The sequence below is a fragment of the Zophobas morio genome, unplaced genomic scaffold (assembly GCF_036711695.1).
Source record: "Zophobas morio isolate AGI-343-1 ecotype UQ-CSIRO unplaced genomic scaffold, CSIRO_AGI_Zmor_V1 ptg000007l, whole genome shotgun sequence".
Classification (NCBI taxonomy): domain Eukaryota; kingdom Metazoa; phylum Arthropoda; class Insecta; order Coleoptera; family Tenebrionidae; genus Zophobas; species Zophobas morio.
In genome coordinates, this window is record NW_026972112.1 from 8,662,656 (window position 1) to 8,676,236 (window position 13,581).

At 31.9% G+C, this 13,581-nt stretch overlaps 1 protein-coding gene across 1 annotated transcript in view; it reads right to left on the reverse strand.

Annotated features, from left to right (window-relative positions):
* Positions 1-13,581, reverse strand: part of LOC135124428 (insulin gene enhancer protein ISL-1) — an 85,170-nt gene that overhangs the window by 30,174 nt on the left and 41,415 nt on the right. Inside the window, 2 exon segments of the mRNA XM_064049480.1 lie at positions 3,444-3,751; positions 4,351-4,543. Of these exon segments, the coding sequence (XP_063905550.1) occupies positions 3,444-3,751; positions 4,351-4,543 (501 nt within the window).

Consider the following 13,581-nt stretch of genomic DNA (forward strand, 5'->3'; position numbering starts at 1 on the left):
ATTATAAAGTTTGTCCAAAATTATAATAATTTTATGGATTCCCAACGTTAATTCGTTTTACAGCCCAGGCGTCCATTCTATTGTACAGGTAAAGAGCCTGTCAAGGGAAAGCCGATGTTTTCTGTACCTTAGTGCACCCCGCTCTTCAGCTGTACAATAAAATTGACAACAGGGCTGTAAAACGAATTAACTTTGGGACTCCATAAAATTCTTATAATTCTAGACAGACTTTACCTCCACCAAAATGTGACAAGGAATTTTTTAGGAGTACTATTTTTCTCAGACTCACCAGTTGTTTGTTTCAAGAGCGTAGCGGAAAGTTAATCCGCCATTTTCCAGACACATACTAATCTATTTTTTTTTGTTAGTTCCCGAGCGTTAACTCTACTTTTACGTTTTCTCGACCTTTCATGACCCTTAGCCGTCTGTCTGTCTCTCTGTCTGTCTGCCGTCACGTATTTTTATTCAACAGATAATCTCGGAAATTACTGGACTGATTGTTATCAAATTTTGTATTTATATTAGGAATATCATGTATACAAAACTCACTTGACATACACCTTGTAAAACTTTTATGACTTAAGCGGCATAAGCCAAACCACCCTTATAATGGACCCGAACCGCAAAGATTATTACTGTCCATTGTTGCCATAATGGTGCTGTAAAATTTTACTAGGTATATGTGAACTGAGTCAAGTTAGGTATACAATAGCCAGTTTGACTTATAAAGGTGCTTTGACTTAAGCCGCTTAAGTCATAAAAGTTTTACAAGGTGTATGTCAAGTTTTGTATAGATGGTAAAACGCTAAGCAAAATTTGTCTAAATCATCCCCACCAATAATGTGATAACATCACTTCAAAATTGTACATAGTAAATGGGTTTTTTAAAATTGTATAAAATAACATAGTCCTAAACATGTAGTATATGACGCCGTGTTTAGTTTTTATTCGCAACGTCCAGATTTTTGGAAAAAAAAAATCAAAATTATAAAACATTTTGCAATTTAATAACGGAATATTTTGAAATCTTCCAGATGTTTTAAGGTTATGATAGTCATGGTAAATTTTTAATCAAAATGTGTTTACGTATCCCCTCCAAAAAATTGATGACGTCAGCCCAAAATTTTGCCAAATAAATCCTATCTAAAAAGTAGAAAATATTATGAGCCTGTACATGAGATTTATCGTTCCATTCATATTTTTTAGATTTGCTTATACAGGGTACTCAAAAAAATTAATGAATGCTTGAATTTGTTTTACGGATTTAATCAGGAACTACAAAATCGAATGCTTTGAAATTTTAAAGTTATCATAAGTATGGTAAATTTTTTATCAAAATGTATTGGCTCATCCTACTAAAAAATTGATGACGTCACCTCAAAATTTGGTTGAATAAATCCTATTTTAAATGTGCGAACTGTGATGAGTCAATACTTGTGATTTATCACTGCATTAATATTTTTTAGATTTGCTTATACAGGGTGTCTTAAAAAAGTTAATGACTGAGTCAATTTATTTTATTGTTCAAATCAAGAATTGCAAAACAGAATACTTTGAAATCTTGCAGACGTTTTGAAGTTATTGTAAGCATAACTTTTTAATAAAAATGTATCTGTTTATCAACCCCAAAAAATTGATTACCTACCTCATTTCAAAATTTTCAAAATCTAAAGTGTGCAAAATATGATCAGTCTTACTTGTAATTTATCACTGGATTTATATTTTTTAGATTTGCTTATACAGGGTAACTCAAAAAAATTAATAAAACAGTTAATTTATTTTTGTGAATAAATCAAGAATTGCAAAACTGAATGCTTTGAAATCTTGCAGACTTTTTAAAGTCATTGTAAGCATGGTAAATTGTTAATCAAAATAAATCTGTTTATTGCCCCCAAAAAATTGATGACGTTGTCTCAAAATTTTGGTGAATAAATTCCACTCAAAATGTGCAAAATATGATGAGTTTTTACTTGTGATTTATTATTGCATTCATATTTTTTATTGATCAAATTAAGAACGAGTCACCCCATTTTCTCGAAAATGTGAAAATACAAATGTCTTTATTTAATAACAATTGTAATAATGATATTCAGAACACTTTGTCGATTGTAGCTTACTACTAGTTTTGATCCTTTGTTTTGAGGAGGCGAACTCATTCAACTAATTTCTACGTGACATTCTTCCGATGTATACCTAAACATAAACACTTTCAAGTTGTTTTTCTTATCGAGGATAACCTAAGGACGTACAGTAATGAAGTCTGTCGGGCAATTTTCTCGATATTTCATAACCCCCAGACAAGGTCGTAGTTACGGGGACGCTCGGGGATGCTGAGCCTCCCCTAGATCTAGACAAGTTATAATTAACCAAATGTGAATTACAACATCTAAAATCAAAATAAAATGTAGTGGGTTTATTCAATAACCGGAAGTCAGAGCAATAAAAAAGTCTGGACCGTCGGCATTGTGATCCGGTTATTGCAATTCATAGGAAACATCTTTTAGTTTAGTTTTTGTTTCACTCTCTCGTCTACAGGTTGATAAGTGTTATCGCTATTTGTCTTAAATTACCAGTACCATAACTGATTTTCGGTTCAGTCTTCAGTCGCACCTCTGTTATTACATACGCCAGACGTGACTAAATGGTTTCGTTATTTTATTGATTATAAATTACATAATATTCAAGAATAACAATAATACAATACTTTTATTATTATATTACAATGCATCTATCCAAACTGATATATGCGTCCTTGTAAAAATGTGGATAACATCAACACAAAATTTTGTAATAGAAAATCTCACTTGTAACAAACGGTTAACACGTTTCTTTACCTTTACTCAGACATTAGATACATATTTTTATTTTAGCTTATAATGGTACCATAAAAAACAATAAAAGTCGCAAAATCAATTTTTTTAATTTTTCGAAAGAGTTGGATTTGGCAAGCGGTACTTTATGGGCGAGGGAAGTTCTGTTGAAGTAATGTTTGACCAATTTTTTCATATGTTTTAAGATGTAATTGGACCACACATTTTATTATGTTGCATAATTTTGTTCATGCCTTTAAAAAATGAACTATAGATTGTTTTTTAGGTGGTTCATATTCTACACTTTTAATTTATAAACAATATTTTGCCATTTCTTGTCCGTGGACCTCATTGTCTCTGACCTGACCTGACCTGATCTGACTTGACCTGGCCTACAAGTGTTATGTTTTCAATGATCTAATCGGCACGGGTCATTTTACAATCGTCAGTAATTCTTATCCCCTTTACAATTTTAGTCGATGCAAAAATAACGTTCTGACTTTAATTTTCATATTTTCTAGATCATTTAGGTTGCTAACCGTTCTGATGATGCTAACTTTGTCAGCAAAACGTCTTAGTAACTTTGTCAAACTTGGTGATTGCACCCCGAATTCCAAATAGTATTTGCCTCACCTGACATGCATCCCAGCTCCATCGAATTACTGCTATGATTGTTGTTGCTCAAACTCGTATTGTTGTTACTCTCCGCGGATGGTAGATGCGGAGGCGTCGGCACCGACGTCTTCTCCATATGGTCATGATCCTGCTTGCAATACAAATCGCCACCGTCCCTTAACGCGAACTCGTCCCCCGGTTTCAACGGCCGAGAACAAGCACAACAAATGAAACACTTTATGTGATAAATTTTGCTTTTTGCCCGCATCACGAAATCTTCTTTGCTAAACGCCGAACCGCACCTGTCACATTTCGTCCCGAACAACCTGGAAGAAAAACATACACGTGAGAAAATTGACCCAGTGTGTGTGTGGCTGAGTGACGCATGTAATTCGAGAGCGGGTTTGCTTAGGGGCGCCGAGACGCGGCCCATATGGGCCACCGGCGAACTGGGGCGATTGCCAAAATCACGTCCTGGTAAACATGGGATTTGTTGGCTGTCAAGAGGTGGAAAAGTTGTGACGGGAAAAACAAACCGGCGATGGTGGAGGTCTCGGAGGGTTTTTTCTTTTTCGGAGGTTAATTGTGATGGGGTTTAAAAATAGTTGGAAAGTGGTCTCGGTGGAAAACAATGGGAGGCTGCGAGGAGGATGGGTGGAGATTTACGAGGGAATGAATGCAGCGATTGTGGAAAGTTGTGGATCAGTTGAATTATAGGACGGAAGTGAGGAGTTTGCCAAATTTTTTTTGGTCTTACTTCTCATTTGTAAACGTTATTAGATTAGTCGAACGACTAATGGAACGACAAAACTGGAGAATAACAAAAATTGCTTTTCTGGTAAGGTTTGGACTTTATCTAAAGAGAACTGAGTTTTAACTGAAGAAGTTCTAGTTCTAAGTTTCAAGACCCTTTTTGGAAACTTACCTCACATAGTCCCTTTTGCAGTACGTTTTTCCGTCCCGAACGAAACACGTACAGTTTTCGTCCAGGAATTGATGACATTCCTGACATTTCAAACACGCTGCGTGCCACTCCAAGTCCGGTGCCACCCTTAGGATGTACTGGTCATGGATTTGCCCACCGCAACCCACACAGTAGCTGAGTTGTCGCGGTTTTTCTGTGAATCAAAAGAGTCTATTTTAAAGAAGATCGACAGGAAAAGGTTGGAGTTAATACAATATTGTTGTTGTAAGATGAGATAGGAAGAGGAAAGTCATCGTGTGATTCGTATGTGTAAGGACTACTTTTAGACGGTGTTCGTTACTGCTGCTTTAAACTTTGATTCTTTTATTAAAAATAGCACAAAAAAATGAAAATTATTTAGGTTTAATGATATTAAGAATAAGATTCGTAACGGCAATGAAAATTTTTATTGAAAACTAGTATTTTGTGACTTGACAACTCAGTTCAGTTAATTCACTTATGGTGAACTATTGCTCTGATTTTAAAGCACAGATTTATTTCTTGCTTTTTATTATATTTTCATAATGTTTGGATAAAATTTACTTTTTTTGTTACGATACATACAGTTGAGTGCAGTGATTAAATTGTCTTCTTAATTATTGTTAACTGTTATATATTTTTTTATTTAGAAAATGGCAACTATATTTTATAACTCTATTTAACTAATAATGTAAATGTTTGAAATAAAAGTTAAAATTACTGCAGATTTCAACATAAAAATGATACGAACGAACTATGGGGTCACAGATTTTGCAAAAATTTGGGCTTTCGGATCCAAGACTTCCGAAAAGCGATCCCAATTCTAATAAAATCTATAACATATAAGATTTTAAAAAAATTTAGGAAACTGGCACGTTACTAATCTGGAAAATTTTGAAATTAATTTTTAACAATGATTAATGGTAGAATATAACTTGTTGGATAATTAAAATATATTAGTAAAACTGTTGTTACCTACTGTATTTTTAAATAAAAAAAATTCATCTCCTTGTAATGTAAAGAAGAAAACGATAACAATAATAATTTTAAATAAAATAAACAATTTTGACATGATTCCAAAAAAAAAAAAATGGATTAACAAGCTTTTTCCTTTTAAATGATCTTGTCGGGATTTCAAAATTTCAAATTTTCAACGTTATACCGGAAACTTTACAATTTTGAATTTTCGATATTAAGGTCGGAGCTGCGATGTAAAAATCGAAAATTTTCAATAAAATCTTTGAAATTCTACAATTTCAGTGTCAATTTTAACGATTCTTGCTTAAAGCTCTAAGCTCGAGTTTATTTACATGTTGCTAAATCCCGAATTGGCAACATTAAGTAATTAGAAGGTTTTAATTATTATTGGAAGTTTTAATTTTTAAACGCAGAAATTTTTAAAGTTGGGTTGTTATTATCCTAAAAACTTAGAATTTCGTAACTTTAACGCCATTATAGAAGCCTTCAAATCTAAAATAAGCTTTAATAAGTGGCAGTTCTGATTTTTCAAAATTAGATTTTTTTTTCCTTTTTAAACGTAGAAACCCTGATCTTCAAAGCTGCGCGAATATTCTTTTAGAAGATTAAAATTTTGAAGCTTTAATACCATTATAGAAGCTTTCAAATCTCGAAATTAGTTTCAAGGAGCTCTAAACGTCGAATCTTCAATTAATTTGAAAGTTCGATTTTTAACAGTTCGGAGCTTTCATTTTTAAAACTAGAAATCTTGATTTTTAAGTTGCTTTATTATTGTTTCAGAAGCTTAAAATTTGAATCTTCAATTAATTTCAAAGTTCTTTTTTTTCATTTTCAAACGTAGAACATTGATTTTTAAAGCAACGCGAATATTCTTCTAGAAGCTTAAAGTTTTGAAGCTTTAACGCCAATACAGAAGCTTTCAAATCTTGGGATTAGTTTCAAAAAGCAGCTTTAAATGTCAAATAGATTTAAACAATTCGAAGCATTCATTTTTAAATCTAGAAATCTTGATTTTTAAAGCTGCTTTATTATTCTCCCAGAAGCTTAAAATTTCGAAACTCGATAAAATCTCAATTTTAATTTAAAAATAAGCTTTGATTTTTAAACGTCGAATCTTCGATTTATTTAAAAGTTCTTTTATTTTTCATTTTTAAGCGTAGAAACCTTGATCTTTAAAGCTGCGCGATTATTCTTCTAAAAGCTTACAATTTTGAAGCTTTAACGCCATTATTGAAGCTTTTAAATCTCGGGATTAGTTTCAAAAAGGAACTTGAAACGTCGAATCTTCAATTAATTTGAAAGTTCGATTGGAACAATTCGAAGCTTAAAATTTCGAAACATTAACGTTACTGTAGAAGCTTTCAAATCTCGATTTTAATTAAAAAAAACCTTTAATATGTGGCAGTTTTGATTTTTAAACGTTCAATCGTCGACTAATTTTAAAATTCGATTTTTTCCTTTTTAAACGCAGAAACCTTGATTTTCAAAGCTGCGCGAATATTCTTTTAGAAGCTTAAAATTTTGAAGCTTTAACGCCATTGTAGAAGCGTTCGAATCTGGGGATTAGTTTCAAAAAGGAGCTTTACACGTAGAATCTTCAATTAGTTCGAAAGTTCGATTTAAACAATTCGACGCTTTCATTTTAAAACTAGAAATTTTGATTTTTAAAGCTACTTTATTTTGTTTCAGAAGCTTAAAATTTGAATGTTCAATTAATTGCAAAGCTCGAGTTTATTTCCATGTTAAACGTAGAAACCTTGATTTTTAAAGCAACGCGAATATTCTTCTAGAAGCTTAAAGTTTTGAAGCTTTAACGCCAATACAGAAGCTTTCAAACCTTGTGGTTAGATTCAAAAATCAGTTTTAAATGTCAAATCTTCAATTAATTTGAAAGTTCGATTTAAACAACTCGAAGCTTTCATTTTTAAATCTAGAAATCTTGATTTTTAAATCTGCTTTATTATTCTCCCAGAAGCTTAAAATTTCGAAAATTTAAAGTCACTGTAGAAGCTAATATCTGGCAGCTTTGATTTTTAAATGTCGAATCTTCGATTTATTTAAAGGTTCAATTTTTTCTATTTTTAAGCGTAGAAACCTTAATTTTTAAAATTGCGCTAATATTCTTCTAGAAGCTTAAAATTTTGAAGCTTTAATGTCATTATAGAAGCTTTCAAACCTCGGGATTAGTTTCAAAAAGGAGCTTTAAACTTCGAATCTTCAATTAATTTAAAAATTGGATTAAAACAATTCGAAGCTTTGATTATTAAATCTAAAAAAAAAAATATTTTTAAATGTTCTTTATTATTGTTCCAGAAGATTTCAAATGTCGATTTTTGTTTAAAAATAAGCTTTAAATGTAGTAGCTTTGATTATGTGAATGTTCGATATTTTTTTCATTTTCAATCGTAGAAACCTTGATTTTTAAAACTGGTCGAATATTCTTCTAGAAGCTTAAAATTTTGAAGCTTTAGCGCCATTATAGAAGCTTTCAAATCTCGGGATTAGTTTCAAAAAAGAGCTTTAAACGTCGAATATTCAATTAATTTAAAAATTCGACTGAAACAATTCGAAGCTTTCATTATTAAATCTAGAAATTTTTGTTTTTAAGGTGCTTTATTATTGTTCCAGAAGCTTAAAATTTTGAAACTTTAACGTCACTGCAGAAGCTTTCAAATCTCGATTTTAATTTAAAAATATGCTTTGATATGTGTGATTTTTTTATTTTTTTAAACGTCGAAAGCTGCGCGAATATTCTTTTAGAAACTCAAAATTTTGAAGCTCTAACGCCATTATGGAAGCTTTCAGATCTTGAGATTAGTTTCAAAGAGGAGCTTAAACGTCGAATCCTCAATTAATTTGAAAGTTCAATTTAAACATTTCGAAGCTTTAATTTTTAAATCTAGAAATCTTGATTTTTAAAGCTGCTTTATTATTATTCCAGGAGCTTAAATTTTTTTTAATAAAAAATACAAGTTGTTTTAATGATTACTGTTGTAGATAACTTGTTGTTGAGTGATTAAAATATGTTGGTAAACTACAAGGTGATTCCTTCAAACTTTACAACAAATATAGATTTTTAAAGGAAATGCATCTCTTTTGGCAAAAAAGACTAAATTTAAATAAAATAAACAATTCTGACTTTTGATTCTAAAAAAAAAAATAATTTTTACTTCCTGAGCGTAAGCTAAGAAAGTAGATATTGTATTAAGGTCCATCTGTCGAAAGGGTACTTTCATGTTTTCTTGAGGCTTCATGACCCCGAGATTACGAAAAAGTAGGTCTTCAGTTCCGAATGTCATCTGTGTTGATTTGATTTAGATAGATAATCTCCGAAACTACCGGACGATTGTTGCCAAATAAATCATCCTCAGCAACAGTTTAATGACATCACCCCAAAATTTTGCGCAGTAAATACTGTTTAAATTTTATAAAATATCATATAACTTATTCCAAAATAAAAAATCCATAACCTGTTGATATCAGTTCAAAAAAAGCTGATTATATATTTTAATTATTCTAAGATTCTTGTCACGGGTTGTCAATTTGAGTTTAGAATCTGAAAGAAACTCTCAATGAAAATGAAATCAAAGATAACCTTAAATTATTCCATACTAGAATAAATCATTAAAACTGACACTGATTTTGGAATAACATAATTCCTGTAGGTATTTGTGGTTTATGAATCCGCTTCGATTTTTATCGCAATTAGGAAGTAAAAAATATAGAAAACAATTGTTTGCGCCATAAATCTCTCTGCAGAAATTGTTGAACTATTTTTACTTTTCTCTTGCAATAGGAGGTAAAAACTGGATATAAAATTCAGAGTCGTATCTTCAAAAATAAAAAGCGGTAAATTTTTTAGACATGTATTTAAAAAAGCTATTAGTCAGAAGAATTTTTTGTTGTAATGAATCTACATATAAGCTTAATTTATAAACAGGATACTCGTAAAATAAAAACTACAAGAATTCAGAAAAATCATGTTTTATAAAGAAGTGCTAATATTTGATTTTTAAATGCAAGTAGCTTATTTAGTTGTCTATTTATTTATAAAACTTGTATACATTTATTTTGATAATTCTAGGATAAATATTCAGTAGTATTCATGAAAATCTATATTATACTTTTCAAAAATTTAGGTACAATATTTTAAGAATGTTTAAAAGTGAAAAAAGAGAAAATGCTCGTGGTTAGACTGGCCTTGATAAAAATAGCCTTAACAGTTTTAACAATTGTTTTAGTCTACCACGGGCACTGAGTGGATTCTCAGGTGGGTCGCTGTCTGTTTTAAATAAGACACTTTTAGAACAAACACTGACTCACTCGGAAACGTTATAAAATATGTAGAGTCGTAGATATATTACTAATTCACGATTTGTCATTAACAAACAATTCCAGAAATCCAGCTCTTCGTTCACCGGAAACGGCCGACTTCCATCCCATAAACACACATCAAATTCATACCTCGCAGCGATTCCCTTTCAGCAGCGCTCCATTTCGCGATAGATCAGACTTTTGCCGCCCGAAAACCCTAATGTAAGACCGGCGTTAACAGAAGTCATCTAAATATTAGTGGCTTTAACACGTGTTTCCATCAATATTTACTGGCGGAGTGGAAAAGCGACGATGCATTAACTCCGCTTGTACGAATGTTTATTTCTGTTAGTGTTGCTGTCAACGCGTTAAATGCATCACATGAACACATATAAACACGCGAGTAGTTTCTGTGTGTGAAATTCCTGCTAGGCAGCCTCGCATCCATCATACAGACCAGACCCATAAACCAGCAGCCGCTTTACTGCTTAATACGCGATAGTTTTGCTCTATAAATGCGAGCTAAAAGGCTCGAGATGGACGGATGATTTATCGGATGATCCTTTCGCCCAGCTGATGGTGATTAGAAAGTTCGATGGACGATGATGGGTTGTAGGTTTTTTTCGGATGTAGGTAGGTGCCGGTGATGGATGGACGCCATAAATCAACGTGGAATGTGAAATGTGAAAAATTTTTATTTTTAACGTAGAAAGTTATGGGGATTATTGACCATGTTTGACTCGATTTGGACGCATTTGGAGAAATCTGTGTGTCAAGGTCTGCGATGAAGTATGTGGTGACATTTTTAAGAGCTATGAGTAAGATGTCGCTCAAAGCGGTTAGCAAATTTATAGCTGTGAAGATCCTGGTGATATATACAAGGTGGAGAGGTAGTCATTTTCATATTTTAATTAGATAAGGATCTAGGTATTTCGTTTTTCTGTCGAAATAATCAGACCTGTCCCTATATTTTAAATTTGTTTCAGACGCATTAAGATATAAGAAGTTTGAATTTGTCAAGTTTTTTGTAAATTTCAGGTGTAGTCTTTGTTTCTTTGTTGCAACTAAAAATAACGCATTTTTTGTTAATTTGTCAAGCTGACAATTATTGGTGATAACTATAACTTTAGTGTATCCGCTTTGGCAATATTGCGAAAATAATAGAACTTATAAATCCATCAGAAATGTCAGATAATAACCGCGTTATTAGTTACTGAAAATTTTACTTGCAAATTTCGATGCATTAATACTCGCTGTGAAATTACATGTCCGTTTTTTCCAGAAATTTAAAATTTTTTAACGGAAAAAATATTGCATCAATTTACCCACACGATGGCAACAGTTGTTTCCTATTGCTCATGAAGATTTCTCCATTTTAAGCAAATTGATATATCGATGAGAATTTCGCATTTAAAATTGGCAAGGTTTACTAAGTCTGTCTCTACCTAGTGATGATGTAGCAGATAAAGACAATTTGGAACATACAGGCTGTTTCATCAAAAGTGTCACTTGTCACAACGTGACCTTTTGTTAATTCAGAGGCTGGTAATGAACTGTACATAAATTTTACACTACACTATATTGGTCTAATTGAGATTGTGAAAATTTTTTATCGATGAATATTTATGTAAATAGATATTAGTTCGTTTTTGATATTTATAGAAAAATTACAAAAAATGTTACTTTATCAAGGAAGTTATATAATGGAGTGTCCACGAAATAATACTTATTTATTTATTTGAAATTGTCATACATTTTTTCAGTATGACGATTTAACTTACTTAAAAACTTTGCAGTAGAAGACTTCATTTTCATCATTTTAAGTAAATAATTTTTAAATCTTTATGAGAATCAAACATTTTTTTTTGCTATGAAAATAAAGAAGAAGAACTCGAAACTTAATATTTTTTTAATCAGCTCGTCGAGGTCTATATCCCAAATTTTTTTGAGAGGTGACTTTTTAAAAATCTCAATTTTCTCTTTGTTTTCGTAATAAGAAAAATTTTGAAGTTTTTTTTTAATGGATTGAGCACTTGCTAAATAAGAATTCAATTTTTGTCTCACGGTAAATAAAATAAACCAATGAAATTCAAAAGCGGAAGTGGGGGGGTTAGTTTTACTTTTTTTTCTACGTTCCATTGTTTTTCAACATAAAATCCACTTTTCGCCCAATAAAATGAGTGATCAAAAGAGAAATTGGCTTTACACATATAGTACTTTTTGAACAACACGATGTTCAAAACCATGTCTTACACAGTAATTTCTTGTAGAGAACTAAGGATTTTGCAATTAAGCTCCACCCTCTTGACTCACGACGAATAAAAAAAATCACCACAATTGCGACAGGGCGGGTGGGTGGGGCTTATATTTTGCCTGTTTTTCTTCTTGATATATGTAGTCATCTTTTCACAACAAAAATTTAAAACAGATGACTACGTATATTAAGAAAAGAAGGCATAATATAAGCCCCGCCCACCCGCCCTGTCTCAATCGTGATGATTTTTTTTACCCGTCGTAAGTCGTGAGGCGGAGCTTATTTGCAAAATCCTTGTTTCCTACGGGAAATTGCTATGTGATATGTGCTATTTAGTAATCGTGTTGTGCAAATTATATGTATTAAATAAAAAAGAAATCCAAAGCCTCGGTCTCTATCTGGCTTTAATTTTTAATACACATAGTACTTTTTGAAAAACACGATGTTCAAAAACATGTCTTACATAGTAGTTTCTTGTAGAGAACTAAGGATTTTGCAATTAAGCTCCGCCCTCTTGACTCACGACGAATAAAAAAAATCATCACAATTGCGACAGGGCGGGCGGGTGGGGCTTATATTTTGTCTTTATTTTCTTAACATACGTAGTCATTTTTTCACAACAAAAATTTAAACCGGATAACTACGTATATTAAGAATAAAGGCATAATATAAGCCCCGCCCACCCGCCCTGTTGCAATTGTTTTGATTTTTTTATTCGTCTTGAGTCAAGAGGGTGGATGATTTAACTTTTGAAATAGTTTGAAAGAATCATAGGGAGGTCTGGTGTCTTTTTTTAAGAATGTGAAAGAATCTTGGGAGCACTTGTGTCTTTTTCGCCAGAACTTAAAGAACCTTTGTGTTTTTGTATTTGAAATGGTTTGAAAGAGCCCAAGATATCTTTTGGCGAAAAAGCTTAAACATAGAAAAAATCCTGGAAATGGTTTTTTTAATTAAATTTGTCCACTTGCCAAAGTAGAATTAAATTTTCATCCAACAGTAAATAAAATAAACCAATGAAATTCAAAAGTGGAGGTGGGTGGGGTTAGTCTTAGCTTTTTATTTGGTCTAAATTCCACTGTTTAATAATATAAAATCCAATTTTCGCCCAATGAAACGAGTGATCAAAAAGAAAACGTGGTCAATGGGCACTTTGAATTTGCAGTTTGAAGGTTTTAGAAATATTGAAAGGAATTCTATAACGTCTTCCAGTTGTTAGCTTTGAATCTTTGAAATTTGCGTGAAAAGAAATATTTCGATTTAATTTTAAGAAACTCGTAAAAATGTTGACAACATTAGAAATATCATGGAGTAGTCAAGGCTCTGAAGACTAAAAATTGACTGGTATTTGACAAGAATGTCGTCAACATTTGGTTATGGAGGTCTTCGAAGCCTTGACAACACTAAAATTACTTATTTTGGAGACATAAGCTTCTGCTGTAGTTAAGGCTTTAAATAGCTCTAAAAACTTTTAGAAAATCCAAATTTCGAGGCTATAAAAGTAGTGCGTTTTCAGGTCTTTTGTTTCGTGGTAACCTTTGAAATTTTGAATGTTCGCAACGTAAAATTTTCGAAATTTTAATTTTGAAAACTCGTACCTTAGTACTGTCAAGGCCTTGAAGACTAAGAAGAGGTCCATTTTTGACAACTAGTTCTGTGAATTAATTCTG